General features: G+C 44.9%; 1 protein-coding gene across 5 annotated transcripts in view; it reads left to right on the top strand.

Annotated features, from left to right (window-relative positions):
• The window catches only part of KMT2E (lysine methyltransferase 2E (inactive)), a 1,466,695-nt gene that overhangs the window by 1,335,215 nt on the left and 116,452 nt on the right, over nt 1-15,028 (top strand). For all 5 annotated transcript variants that reach the window (XR_011202375.1, XM_069229869.1, XM_069229870.1 and 2 more), the window contains one exon: nt 4,660-5,223. Coding sequence is in view for 4 of the 5 variants with exons in the window: in XM_069229869.1 (XP_069085970.1) it covers nt 4,660-5,223 (564 nt within the window). In the remaining variant the exon portion in view is untranslated. The remainder of the gene's footprint in view (nt 1-4,659; nt 5,224-15,028) is intronic.

Raw genomic sequence — 15,028 nt, 5'->3', positions numbered from 1 at the left:
ATTCCACTTCTTCAACAAGGCAACTTTATCGCAACACTAGATCTAAAGGACGCCTACTTCCACATACCAATACATCCAGCTTATCGCAAATATTTAAGATTTGTCATAGAGGGCACACATTACCAGTCCAGGGTTCTTCCATCCAGGGTAACTACCGCACCTCGAGTGTTCACAAAATGCCTAGCAGTGGTCACAGCTCACCTACGCAGACAAAATGTCCACGTATTCCCTTATCTGGACAACTGGCTTATCAAAGCCAACACTGATCTTTGGTGTCAACAACACATGCAGATGATGAAAGATCTTCTCCATAGCCTAGGGTTTACCCTCAACATTCCCAAGTCTCACCTGCAACCACTACAGGTTCAACAATACTTAGGGGCAATTCTAAACACAGTTACGATTAGCCTACCTCAATCATGCAAGAATTTAAAACTTGCAGGCATCATTGCCCCATTTTCAGAGAAACCAGCACCTCGCATTGAGGAAGGTTATATGTCTGCTAAGGATGATGGCTTCCTGCATTGCCTTAGTTCCCCATGCATGATTGCACATGCAACCGTTACAGGAATGTCTAGGTCGTCTGTGGTCTCAATCACAGGGTCAGTTGGAGGATCTAGTGTTGATAGACCCCCACACGCACCGTTCTCCGCAATGGTGAAACACCAACAACCTATAGAAGGGGTGGCCTTTTCTCGACCCTGTTACCCACATCGTGCTCACGACAGAAGTATCACAGACGGGATGGGTGCTCACCTACAAGGCCTCAGTACAGGGCCTCTGGGATGCCAAGCATCAGTCTCCACATCAGCTACCTAGAGCTTCAAGCTGTTCACCTAGCATTGAAAGCATTCCTACTGCAACCCTCTCACAAGGTTGACTTAGTCCGAAAGACAATATGACAGCCATATATTATCTACAAAAACAGGGGGGACACGGTCTTAACAACTGTCTTAGATCAACTGGAATTGGGCTCTTCGTCACAACATTCATCTGTTCGAGGAATACCTTCCGGGAACAGACAACAACTTTGTAGACCTGCTCAGCAAGATGCAGCAACAAGTCCACGAATGGGAGCTTCACTAATAAATCCTTCTATTATGATTCCAAAAGTGAGGGTTCCCTTAAATAGACTTTTCGCCACAGCAGAAAACTCAAAAGGCCCAGACTTGGCCTCCAGATTACCACACCCACTATCCAATGAAAACACACTATGGATGGGTTGGTGAGGGATACTTGTCTGTGCTTTTCCACCTCTCCTCTCCTTCCCGTTCCATTTCTGGTTCAGGACCTTAGGTAAATGTCTCTCACAATGATCCTACTAGCTCCCACTTGGGATGTCAGCCTCAACTCTACTAGACCGCTCTGTAGTTCCACACAAGAAGCTCCCCAACAGGCCGGACCTTCTCAATCACATCTACACTCATTTCCTTTTTAATTTCTTGGAAGGTGGCATTTTTAGTCGCATCAATTCAGGTAGGCGCGTTAGTGAACTACAGGTTTTAACCTTAGAAAAATCATTCTTCCAAATACACAGAGACAATGTGGTTCTCCGCACCAACCATATGTTCTAGCCTGAGGTAGTATCTCAGTTTCACCTCAACCAATCCATTGGGTTGTCAATTTTACCCCTCATCCTGATTCTGTTGCAGAAACAGATCTTCATACATTAGATGTAAAAAGAGCAGTTATGTTCTACATTGATAGAACTAAAACTTTCAGAACGTCTCAGCAACTTTTTGTCACATTTTCACTACCACAGAAAGGCAACCCATTTCCAAATCGGGCATAGTCAGATGGATAGTAAAATGTATTAAAACTTGCTATGCTAAGGCCAAAAAACCTTTACCTGTTCCTCCAAAAACACACACCACTTGCAAAAAGGTAGCAACCATGGCTTTTTTTAAAGAAATATCCGCATAGCTGACATATTTAAGGCAGCTACATGGTCCACATCAACACTTTCACCAAACATTACTGTGTGGATGTTCTAGCATGCCAGCAAGCCAGTGTAGGTCAGGCAGTGCCACATACTTTTTCAAACCACTACAACACCCACAGGCTAGTCACAGCTTCTGAGGGGTACTGCTTTACAGTCTATGTAGAGCATGTGTATCTTCAGCCATACATGCCATCAAATGGAATATGTTACTAATCCTTTAATTATCTGTTCGTGGCATGTAATGCTGTAGATTCACATGTGCCCATCCAAATCCTCAGACTCTGGCTGTTACACTTCTTTATATTTGCTGTTTATATACATTCAGCATGGTCATCACATTACTTACATGTACCTTACACTCCTTTCTCATCCGCTTGCGGGAAAACAGTTTAACAGTGGAGTCGATGCCCATGCACATTATCACCGAGAGGAGGAGTCACTCGACCTTGTGACTCGAAAGACTTTTTCAAAGAAAAACAACTTGCACAACTCTGGACCCAACACTAGATGGCAGGAGCATGCAGAGCATGTGAATCTAAAGCACTACATGCCACAAACAGATGCTTACACTGTAACATATCCCTTCTTTATCATAGAGCATCATCATGATGCATATGCAGTTCTCAGTTTCTGTTTGTTTTTCTATGGCGCATCAGGATTGTTGGATCCCATTGTGCAAATATGTACCTTAAGGATGCTCAGCTTTGTCATTTGAAAGCCCCTTCTTATGCAATTATTTTAAAAAATAACCTACTTCTATGTAGCCATGGAAGTAAGTTTTTCATCTAAGTAATATTAAGATTGTACTGTCACTCTGATGCAATATGCAGCAAAAGAAAAAATATTAAATAATTCAGAAATATTTTTGAGTTATGTGGCAATTGATACAACTCCAAATTTTGGAAGTAATGCAAGATTTAGAGGAGAATCCTCAGGCTTAAGTTCCACCAACATGCCATCATTAAATTGATGCAAATTAAGTCAGTGAATTCTACTTCAGGCTTCATTTTTACTCCAGAATTTGGAGGAATTTCAATTACCATAAAATTCTAAATACATTACTTTATGTATATGTGAACTGTTTCAGTTCCAAAGATATAGCTTTATATCGACCAGATAGGCCATAAAAGCACGCATAAACATACAAACATTTGTTGCATAAGTTACAAACTTGAACTTTCACACATAGTACTACTACTACTACTACTACTACTACTACTACTACTACTACTACATGGTAAATTAGGTCATGGCCCTAGAAACACTACAAAATCCCTTTATCGCATAAAAAGTTTGATATACACAGTTAAATACTATACCGTAAAATACAATAAAACATATCCTAACTATGACAATACACCATGTAAAAACCCTACTGTATAAAATAGCTTTTCTCCCTCAGCCTGGTGGATCGATCACCTCATTGTCTCTCAACGATGTACCCACGGTGATTAAAAATCGACCCACCGCACGTCACATCAAATAATCTCATATCCATCAATAGATCATTTGCTTGTCCCCTATCTCTAATACCATATTTTTTTAAATAATGGGCTGTAGATCCTTCGCTCGTTGGGGTAAAAACCATAAGCAATCAATAAGGATGTAGAGAGAATTCATTTTCACACTAAGACCACATTGACATATTTTCTGTTCATTTTGTACAGCCTCCTGGTTCCCTGACATGAAAACTAAGTTTATTCCACAACGAAACCTTAATTTACTATGGCGCATCTTATTATTTGTGATTTTTTCCAAGAAAGGAAAGATTCCATCATTCTCCGAGGAATTTAGCAAATGAGAAACTGAGCATTTTTTGCTTAGGTACAACAGATCCTCATCCTTGGAGACCCGTTTTAATAATCTTTTGACTCTGCCTTACTTAACCCCATCTCATCAATACCTCGTGCTACCTGTATATTTAATGTCCTGGCGCAAGCCTGAATTCTTCCTCTTACTTCCTGTGCCCAAAATAATTCACTTTGTAATATCTCCTTTTTAGATAGCAGGGACATTTTAGATATTCCTGCATTATCCATTCTTGTCCAGAATTTTAATATCTGCACAAGCTATCTGTGTCCACTCTAACCTGCCTCTACTCTAATGGACTGTGCCATGGTGGAGGAGGGGAGGCTGAGTAGCCCTTTCTGGCACCTTCCTTCTTACCCCCTATACCTGTCACCTCCACCCCATAAATAAACTGAGGTCTTACCATAACTTGATAGGCTCGCAGTACTGGTCGAAGAGATGGTCCCCCATATAGTTTAACAAATTTCCTTAGCCCCGCAATTGACACCAATGCTTTATCCTGTGAGGAGGCAAGATGGTCCTTCCAACATAAATTATGCGAAAACCATACCCCTAGGTATTTATATTTATTCACTATCTCTATTTAGTTTTATTAATTACCAAACTGTGAACTGAGTGGTAGTAGTTTGCACAGGTGGTCAAGCAACCTTAGTGTAATTGTTCTTTGAAAGTGGGACTATTGTAATCTTTGGAAATTGCTTTATCATACAATTAAGTACTTATTTTGAAGTAAGAGGAATGTCTACTGCTTTAGGGGGGTTTGGTTACGCTTGATTTGTAAATATGCATTGCATTATTTAAGTAATTCTTTAGCACTCCCTCGGTGCTGCAGCTACTTGATATTGTTATCTGATAGTACGTTATAAGAGGTGAACATTTTATAACCATGTGTTTTTTCCTTTCTTTAGGGTATTGACAGAAGTGCAACAATATTGACATTGAATTCATTTAGAAATTCCAAAATAACAGAAATGGGGCTACAAGACATGAAGTCAGTTGGATTTTCCAGTCCAGGAAGTACACACAATACCGGCAAACAGTGCACTGAAGAAAAGGATTCTGTGTCAGATCTCAAACTTGGACTCGAAATAATTGAGCAAAGTGCATTGCATAAACTATTGAAAGAGCCATTTCATGAAAGGAGTAGTTCCAGTGGGCAACAAGAGACTGGTCTTTGTGGGCAGGACACTAACTCTTCAATATGCGTAAAAAGTCCTGATAAAACAAGTTCAAATATATTTTCAAATTCTAATTTGAGGGACTTAACACCTTCCCATCATTTGGAAATAGGGAGTGGATTTAGACTGAATGATTCAAAGTGCCTGATTCAAGATGATTCCAAGCATGTGTTCACCGAAGCAACTGTTTTTTGTACTTCTGAAGATGGGTTTATTTCTGTGTTTGGAAGGACTATTGGCAACGATTCTATGGATGGAAATTGCACTTCCCAGAATCCTCCACAAAAGAAGAAGGTTGATAATTTAAGTACTTAACAAAAAATGCATATATATAAACTACTGAAATGCTGGTTTCTTATATTTACGTTTGTCCTGAATTTACGTTTTCATGTCTGCGTCCCTGTAATCAGTTAACTGCAGTCTAACAAGAAACCTCACCAATGAAAAAATACTCAAGTGGTTCTACTAAGGGTTTGTGGAAACCACTTGGCAAACAGGCCAGGAACTATAATTTACTGAATTACATCTCCTATATGAAAAGGCTATCCCATTCACTCCCAAAAGATAGACACATGGCTATTTTGCTGTGGGATAAACTACATTGGCCTTTGCAAAGAGGTGTGTGGTCCTACATCTTCTCTTCCAGGGGATCCTCATCAAAGTCATAAACATTGAATATTCCCGCCCCTGTGCGGGGACCCCGGAGCATACATAAAATACACACATGTAAAAGTATGAAATATGCATGAAAAAAAAAATATATATATATATATATAGCATTTTTAGTAGACAATTTTCATACCAAACTCATGTATACGTGTGTACAACAGCAATGCAGACTATATTCATAAACAGGCTAAAATGCTTTATTTCTATGGAGTTTATTTATTTTATTTTTTTAAACAGTGCCTTTCAAAATTACAATAAGAGAAAAACTTTCCAGAGCCCCATAGCTGGGCCCAGGGAAAGAAGCAGTAGCAACATCAGTGAAAAAAGAGAAAAAAACTACATTGAAAACAATGGAGCATTATTAGCCAATAAGCTGCATGCAGGTTAACACAGGAGAACCATAAAATTCTGGCACCATGCCTTTAAGACCCTGAGCACCTCCAGTATCCCACCATGCCTCAGGGGTGAAGGAGAGGTGACAGTTGGTTCACAGTTAGGTCAGTTCTTTTTTCCGGCTTCTTCTGAGAGGATCCTGGAGCATTGAGCTCTCCGTTTTTCTGAGTTTTTCTCAGGAAAATATTTAAAAACAGCGTTTTTTTCTACCTTCATTCGACATTTCAGACCTTTGTCTGAGCCAAGGGATTTTTTTCCTGACTGGAAAATACCTTCTCTTTTTGTGAAGTGCCCTTCCTGTGGGAAGAAGAAGGCCCAGTCAGATCCACACTCTCTCTGCATTGTGTGTTTGCCTCAGAGTCACTGCCCTGACACTTGCAGACACTGTAAGAACATGTCAAAAAGAACTCTGAAGGACAGGGAGAAGATCAGACTTCATGGTCTTCATGAGAGGTAGAAGACATCGTCCTCTTCGCTTCCCAGGCAGCCAACAAGCCATTCTCAGGAGAGACAGGCTAGATCGATGTCAGCTGGTAGGAAGGTGCCTGTTTGTTCCCCGTCGACGTCATCGCTGCCACCATCACATCGTCATAGATCGCCGTCAACGGCGACCTGACCGACGTCGAGGGATACGACGTCGAAGGTACATAGCCATCATAAGGGCAGATCTCCGTCGACGGCAACCCACAGATCGACGTCAAGCCAGCACCGGCGTGCTCATTCACCGTCGAAGGCCTGGCACCCCTCGACAGTACGGAAGACGACGTCCAGATCGCCTCAACGGCGAGAGCAAAGTCATCCGTCGTTGGCGGCCCATCACTCGACGGCGAGGCACACGATGTCAAGCAGGTCGCGGTCAAGGGACCACCGGTCACCGCCGAGGCGCTCGACGTTGAGATTAGAGCAGTCCGAGGTACTCCCTTCGACGTCGTTGCAACTTTTGACGTCGACACAGGTGTTGCCTGTCTCACAGGGAGAAGAGCGTTGGATACCGCCGGCTGATAAGAACACTCCAACAAGTCCAGTGGTCTCCATAAGGAGTGGTTCGTCTGGGCGGTCGAGAGTCGCTTCGTCTGGGCACATCTCGCCCATCGACTTATCGCCAAGGTGGTTGGAGAGTCTTGATAAAACGACTGCTTCGCCAGACTCGCAATACTCGAGAATGTACTCACCTTCGGCTTCTCTCCCGAGGACACCATCGCCAACAGCGCGGACAGAACGGGCTCGTTCTGCGTCTCGCCAGTCTGCCACTAGGCCTCGGTGCGCTGCAACAAGATCTCGGAGCAGGTCACGCTCCCAGAGAAGATCCAGATCAAGATCACGCCGTCACAGAAGGTCTTCTTCTTGGTCCACATCGTCGGGGTCTTCAGTAAGAGGGTACTCCCCGACTCTAACAGATTCTCCACCAGCTATAGTTTCCCCGGTGGACGACATCACAACTTTTAATGAGGTGCTTCTCAGGGGAGCACAGAAACTGAATATTGAGGTCCCGGAGCCTTCAACCTCCTCATCCTTAATCTTTGAAACCCTGCAACACAGGGCGGTTTCAAAGAAATTTTTACCGCTGGTGCCTGGTCTTCTACAACCAACCATGGACACCTTTTTAGCACCAGCAACCTCCGATCAGCTCCTGCTAGGATCTTAAAGAAATACAAGGCACCTGATCAAGATCCTTTGTTTCTCAGGACTGATCCACCGCCAGACTCAGTCATATTGGCCGCAGCCCGGAAGACGCACTCAGTGGCATCATCCTCCACGGTTCCAACGGACAAGGAGAGTAGACACCTGGATTCTCTGGGGAAGAAGATGTGTGGCTCGGCGGCTTCCATGATGAAGGTCTCCAGCGCCTCCGCACTCCTAGGCAGATACGATCGCTCACTCTGGGACTCACTGAGCAGGTTTACAGAAAAGCTGGAAACTCGCTTTTTGGAACCCACACAGATGAGGAGATGGCACGTATGAAGGCGGATGTGGACACCATGAGGGCAGTGGGCCTCGAGAGAAGGAAGGACTTCAGGCAAAGATATAGGCCTTACTACAGGTGCCCGTTCCAACAGAGGGTTCAAACCCCTCATTGGTCCCAGAGGCCACAACAGAAACAAGGGCGTCCACTCTTCCAGTCTCGTAAAGCCACAAGAGACCAAGGGTCAAGCAGACCTTAGCAGTCTACCCCCAAAGCTCCTGCAAAACAATGAGGATTCGCTTCCCTTAATATCGTGCACCACTCCGGATGGGGGAAGTATCAGAGCGTTCATTCACGAGTGGCGTGGCATAACAAAAGACAAATAGGTGCTGAACATTGTAGAGAATGGGTACTCTCTTCTTTTCCGGCAACCTCCTCCTCACTTGCCACCAACCAAATGCAGTCCGGCTCACATGAGCTTATTATGCAAAGAGGCTCATGCTCTCTTACAGAAAAAAGCAATGGAAAAGGTTCCAGTCGCACACAGAGGGAAAGGGGTGTACTCCTGCTATTTTCTAGTAGCAAAGAAGGGTTGGTAAGGAGTTTTCAGACCTATTCTAGACTTGAGGCTCCTGAACAAGTACATAAAGAAGCAAAGGTTCAGGATGCTGGCTCTCACCAGATTTTCCATCAACTGCATCAAGGAGATTGGATGTGCTCCATAGATCTGCAAGATGTGTATTTTCATATCCCGAACATTCCCAAACATCGGAATTTCCTACGATTTCTGATAGCCTCCCAACACCATCAGTTCAAGGTGCTTCCTTTCGGCCTAAAATCTGCCCCTCGTGTTTGCTCCAAATATGTAGCAACAGTAGCAGCGCATTTAAGGAAGCAGAAAATCTTAATTTATCCATACCTAGACGACTGGCTACTGAAAGCCTCCTCTCCGGAGCAGGCGAAAAACGATCTGGACATTGTGCTCAGTGTTTTCTGATCTCTAGGTCTACAAGTCAACTACCAAAAGTCCACCCTCATCCCAACACAAACCCTCCACTACCTGGGAGCAATACTGAATACAGAGCTCGAAAGAGTGTATCCTTCAGAGGAACAACTGTTATCAATAAGGAGGAAGTGTCAAGACCTTCTGAGCTCCCATGCACCTACGGCCCGTCAGGTGACATCTCTGTTGGGCTCCTTGGCCTCTTGCATTTTCATTGTCCCGAACGCCAGATTGCATATGAGGCCTCTTCAAGAGGCTCTGGAGAACAACTGGAACCAGCACACAGGCCACTGGGAGGACAGAATGCTTCTTCCGATAGGAGCACGACAATTGTTACGATGGTGGATGCACAGACATCACCTATCAGTAGGAGTTCCTTTTCATCAGCCGATCCCGTCCGACACTCTGGTAACGGATGCGTCGCTTCAGGGCTGGGGAGCTCATCTGGGTTCCCTTCAAGCTCAGGGTCTGTGGTCCAACAAAGAAAGAGTGTACCACATCAACCTGCTGGAGCTCAGAGCAGTTCATCTGGCTCTCAAGTCTTTTGCTCCATCGATTCAGGAGAAATCTCTCCTAGTACAAACAGACAATACGACGATAATGTATTATCTGAACAAACAAGGAGGAACGAGATCCCTGCCCCTGTCTCAGGAGTCTCAGGCAATTTGGCATTCGCTCTTAGCGAGCGGAATGTCTCTTACAGCAATTCACCTCCCAGGGCAGCAAAACGTGGAAGCAGACTTCATAAGCAGAACCCTTGAGGACGCCCACGATTGGGTTCTTCACGACAAGGTCGTCGAAGACATCTTCGTTCAATGGGGTCGGTTTCTGTTAGATCTCTTCGCAGACGAGGTAAACAAGAAATGCCCAGACTTCGCGTCCAGGTTCTACCGTTCGGGAACTCGAGGGAATGCCCTGTTGATTGACTGGTCAGGGATATTTCTCTATGCCTTTCCACCGATTCCCCTCATACCAGCTGTGATAAACAAACTCTACAGATCCAGCACCAGAATGATTCTCATAGCCCCGCAATGCATTCGTCAGTTCTGGTACACGGATCTCCTCCACCTATCAGAACAACCGCACAGGAGGCAGCCATGCAGACCGGATCTCCTTTGCAGGCTGGGAGGCAGAATAATTCACCCCAACCTTCCCTCTCTGAGCTTGACGGCATGGCTCCTGAATTCCTGCAGTATGGGCTTCTAGGGCTCTCGCAGGAGTGCATGAACATCTTAAAGGAGTCCAGACGACCTTCCACGCGGCGTTCTTACACGTTCAAGTGGAAGAGATTCTACATATGGTGTCGTCAGCAAGGTCAGAATCCCATACTGGCTCAGGAGGAGGTCATACTGTCTTACCTGCTCCATCTGGCGAAATCGGGTCTGCAAGTGTCATCTATTAAGGTAAATTTATCTGCCATTACAGCCTATCGTAAGTCACCTTCTCAGGAATCCTTTTTTACAAGACCAGTAGTCAAGGATTTCTTAGAAGGTTTGAAGAAGGTTTTTCCACCCATTCGAAAACCCTCTCCTCCATGGGAACTAAACATAGTATTATCTAGACTCATGGGCCCTCCTTTCGAACCTATCCACAAAGCTTCTTTGCAATACCTTACGTGGAAGACAGCTTTCCTCGTAGCTATTACTTCAGCGAGGAGGGTCAGTGAAACTCAGGCTTTGTCCTCCAAGGAACCGTACACGGTTTTCCATGAAAATAGAGTGTTTCTACGAACTCATCCATCATTCTTACCGAAGGTGGTGTCGGAATTTCACATTAATCAGACTATTTCGCTACCAACTTTTTTCCCCAATCCGGATACTCCGGCGGAAAAAGCTTTACACTCTCTGGATTTGAAAAGAGTGCTAAATTGTTACTTGGATAAAACCAAATTGATTAGACGATCTCACCACCTGTTTTTAAATTACGGTCATATGAGAACAGGCGATGCAGCCTCGAAACAAACAATATCTAGATGGATAGTTTCATGTATTGTTACTGCATATCATTTGGCTAACAAACAGTTATTAGCTAAGCCGAAAGCTCATTCGACAAGAGGAAAAGCGACTACTGCTGCCTTCCTTAATAATGTTCCAATCTCTGAAATTGTATGGCTGCTACATGGAAGTCTGTACATACATTTACTAGGCATTACTGTTTGGACTCAGATGCCAGAGCGGATGCTTAAGTTGGGCAAGCGTCTCTGAGAAATTTGTTTGCATAGTGTATATCTTTTCCTGCACTTCTATTGGACAGTCCGCAGAGATAGGGGATGGGCTGGCTAATCTATTCAATGTTTATGACTATTGATGAGGATCCCCTGGAAGAGAAGGATAAGTTACTTACCTGTAAATCCTAGTTCTCTTCCAGGGGTATCCTCATCAAAGTCATAAACAACCCACCCTCCTCCCCGGACGCAAGTCTCCTAGAAGTGCAGGACACATTGGATACACACTGTTTGATACATTGTCACGTAAAAAAGAACTGACCTAACTGTGAACCAACTGTCACCTCTCCTTCACCCCTGAGGCATGGTGGGATACTGGAGGTGCTCAGGGTCTTAAAGGCACGGTGCCAGAATTTTATGGTTCTCCTGTGTTAACCTGCATGCAGCCTATTGGCTAATAATGCTCCATTGTTTTCAATGTAGTTTTTTCTCTTTTTTCACTGATGTTGCTACTGCTTCTTTCCCTGGGCCCAGCTATGGGGCTTTGGAAAATTGTTCTCTTATTGTAATTTTGAAAAGGACTGTTTTTAAAAATAAAAAAAAAGCAAAAAAATAAAAATCCATAGAAATAAAGCATTTTAGCCTTTTTATGAAGATAGGCCCTCATTCCAACCCTGGCGGTCCGGAAGCACCGCCAACAGGCTGGCGGTGCTTTCAGGGCCATTCTGACCGCGGCGGTAAAGCTGCGGTCAGAAAAGGGGAACCGGCGGTTTCCCGCCGGTTTTCCCCTGGCCCAGCGCCGCCATGGGGATTCCGACCCCCTTCCCGCCAGCCTGTTTCTGGCGGTTTACACCGCCAGAACCAGGATGGCGGGAACGGGTGTCGTGGGGGCCCCTGCACTGCCCATGCCACTGGCATAGGCAGTGCAGGGGCCCCCTAACAGGGTCCCATGAAGATTTTCACTGTCTGCTTTGCAGACAGTGAAAATCGCGATGGGTGCTACTGCACCCGTCACACCCCTGCAACACCGCCGGCTCCATTCGGAGCCGGCTTCTATGTTGCAGGGGCTTTCCCGCTGGGCCGGCGGGCGGCCTTTTGGCGGTCGCCCGCCGGCCCAGCGGGAAAGCCAGAATGGCATCCGCTGTCTCCTGACCGCGGAGCGGCCATTTGGCGGTGACCGCATGGCGGGCGGCGACCGGTGACCGCATGGTGGGCGGCGACCGCCGCCCGCCGCGGTCCGAATGACTGCCACACGTATACATGAGTTTGGTATGAACATTGTCTACTAAAAATGCTATATATATATTTTTTGTGCATATTTCATACTTTTACATGTGTGTATCTTATGTATGCTCCGGGGTCCACGCACGGGGGCGGGAATATTTAATTTAATCCTCCCATTTTTCAGGAACAGGCAGACTTGAATCAGAAAACCACATTTTTCAACACAACTTTGGTATTTTACTGGAACATATCCCATTTTACTGTTTTTTGTGTTTTCAGCCTCCTTCCAGTTAGTGACAGAAATGGGTGTGACATCAATGTAAAAGTAGACAAAATTCTGTATTCAGCAAGGAGTCATTTGTGTAGATCCTTCAAGGTTTTCCTACAGAAAGTAATAGCTATAAAGAATGAAATTGAGGTGAAAAAAGAGCCCTTTCTGTCCACGTTTTCTTCTATAACTTTTTCCAGCTATGGCAGATTTTTGAAAGCTATATACCGTTATGTCTGCTGGACTCTTCTGGTTGCGGGGATATATAGGGCTTGTAGGTTCAGCAAGAATCCTAGGTACCCAGAGGCAATAAAGGAGCTGCACCTTGCAATGGGTTTTCATTGTATAACGGGTATACAGGAGTTCATTTGGTGAAATGTAAAAAGTGAAAAATAGGTATCAAGGAAACCTCTGTATTTCCAAAATGGGCACAAGATAAGGTGTTGAGAAGCAGTGGTTATTTGCACATCTCTGAATTACAGGGTCCCCATACTAGCATGTGAATTACAGGGCATTTCTCAAATAGACATCTTTTTTACACACTGTCTTACATTTGGAAGGAAAAAATATAGAGAAAGATAAGGGGCAATAACACCTCTTCTTCTATTCTGTGTTCCCCCAAGTCTCCCGATAAAAATGGTACCTCACTTGTGTGGGTAGACCTAATGCCCGCGGCAGGAAACGCAACATGGACACATCACATTTTTACATTGAAATCTGGCTTGTTTCTTGGAAAGTGCCGAGCTGTGGATTTTGGCCTCTATCTCAGCCGGCACCTAGGTAAACCTACCAAACCTATGCATTTTTTAAAACTAGACACGTAGGGGAATCCAGGATGTGGTGACTTGTGGGGCTCTGATCCGGTTCTGTTACCTAGAATCCTTTGCAGACCTCAAAATTTGGCAAAAAACACACTTTTTCCTCACATTTCAGTGCTGCAAAGTTCGGGAATCTGATGGGAGCCACAAACTTCCTTCTACCCAGCGTTCCTCCAGGTCTCCCGATAAAAAATGGTACCATACTTGTGTGGATAGAACTAGTGCCCGCGGCAGGAAATGCCCCAAAACACTATGTGGACACATCAAAATTGTCGAATACAAAACTACCTGTTTTTGCGGGGGCACCTGCGTTTTTGATCCTGGGCAAAGCAGCCATCTAGGGGAAACTACCAAGCCCAGACATTTCTGAAAACTAGACACTTGAGGGAGTCCAGGGAGGTGTGACTTGTGTGGATCCCCCAGTGTTTTCTTACCCAGAACTCTCAGCAAACCTCAAATTTAGCTAAAAATCACATTCTTCCCACATTTCTGTGTGGTATTACCGCACCAACACAAATTTCCTACCACCCAATGTTCACCTCAGGCTCCCGATAACAATGATACCTTACTTGTGTAGGTGTGCCAAGTGCCTGTGACAGGGAAGAGCCAAAAACATGTCAAAAATGAGGGGGAACTGAAGCAGGTCCAAGAGGGCAGTTTGAAAATAAAACGTTTTTAGGCTGATAAGTGAGGAAGATTTTTTATTGGTATAGATGCAACAATGCTGGGTGGTAGGAATTTTGGGGATTCCTGCAGATTCTGGAAGGTTCCATCACAAAAATGTAGGAAAAATGTGTGATTTCAAGCAAAGTTGTGGGTTTGTAGGGCATTGTGGGTAAGAAAATGGTGCAGGGTGCATGTGAAGCACACCACCTGGGACTTGCGCAGATGTTTAGTTTTCAGATGGGCCTAGGTCTTGTAGATTTTTGTACATGGCAGCGTCCCAAAGTTAAAAAAGCGCAGCCCTCAGCATTCCAAGTGGGACGATTTTGAGAGTTAGACAAACTTTCATGGCCCAAATGTAAAACCAAAACCTAAATTAATCAAACGTCCTCTTGCTTGCCGTTGGGATAAGATCTTTTAGTGTGCTGGGGGAGAGCTGAAAGACTGTTACCTCCTTTAGTTGGGGTGGGGGCATAACCATGCCCATACTTGTTGGTAGCCACAACCACACTTTTTTTTTTTTAATTCCCTTGTATCTAGTAGGCTTTCTGCCCACCCCCAGGGAGTGGATCGGGGGTCCATCTGCCCAACGGTGGGCAGAACAACTTTGTCCCCATTTTTTAAAAAAATAATAATAAATCTTCACTTGTCTCTGCTGGGCTTTGTGCCTCCCCTTAGGGGAAGATGGGCCTTACAAAAATAGGGGGGCAGAAATGTCCAACAGTAATGTGCCCCCTTGGGTAGTGACCCTTGCCCAAGGGGCTGCCCCCCCCCCAAACAAAATACACACACCAATCCCTGGTGCCTGAGTGGTTTCTGCCCTGTCTGGGGCAGATCGGCCTAATAGAAATAGGCCTAAAATTAATTTGCCCCCCCCCCCCCAGGGGAGCTACCCTTGCCTAAGGGGTCACTCCCCTTGCGTGTAACTGATCCCTGGTGTCTAGTGGTGTCTTACCCCCCTCCGCTGTGGGAGCAGATTGGCCTAAAAAGAAAA

The sequence above is a fragment of the Pleurodeles waltl genome, chromosome 4_1 (assembly GCF_031143425.1).
Source record: "Pleurodeles waltl isolate 20211129_DDA chromosome 4_1, aPleWal1.hap1.20221129, whole genome shotgun sequence".
NCBI lineage: Eukaryota > Metazoa > Chordata > Amphibia > Caudata > Salamandridae > Pleurodeles > Pleurodeles waltl.
Note: the sequence above shows the minus strand (reverse complement) of the source record. Positions and strands in the feature narration are given on the sequence as shown.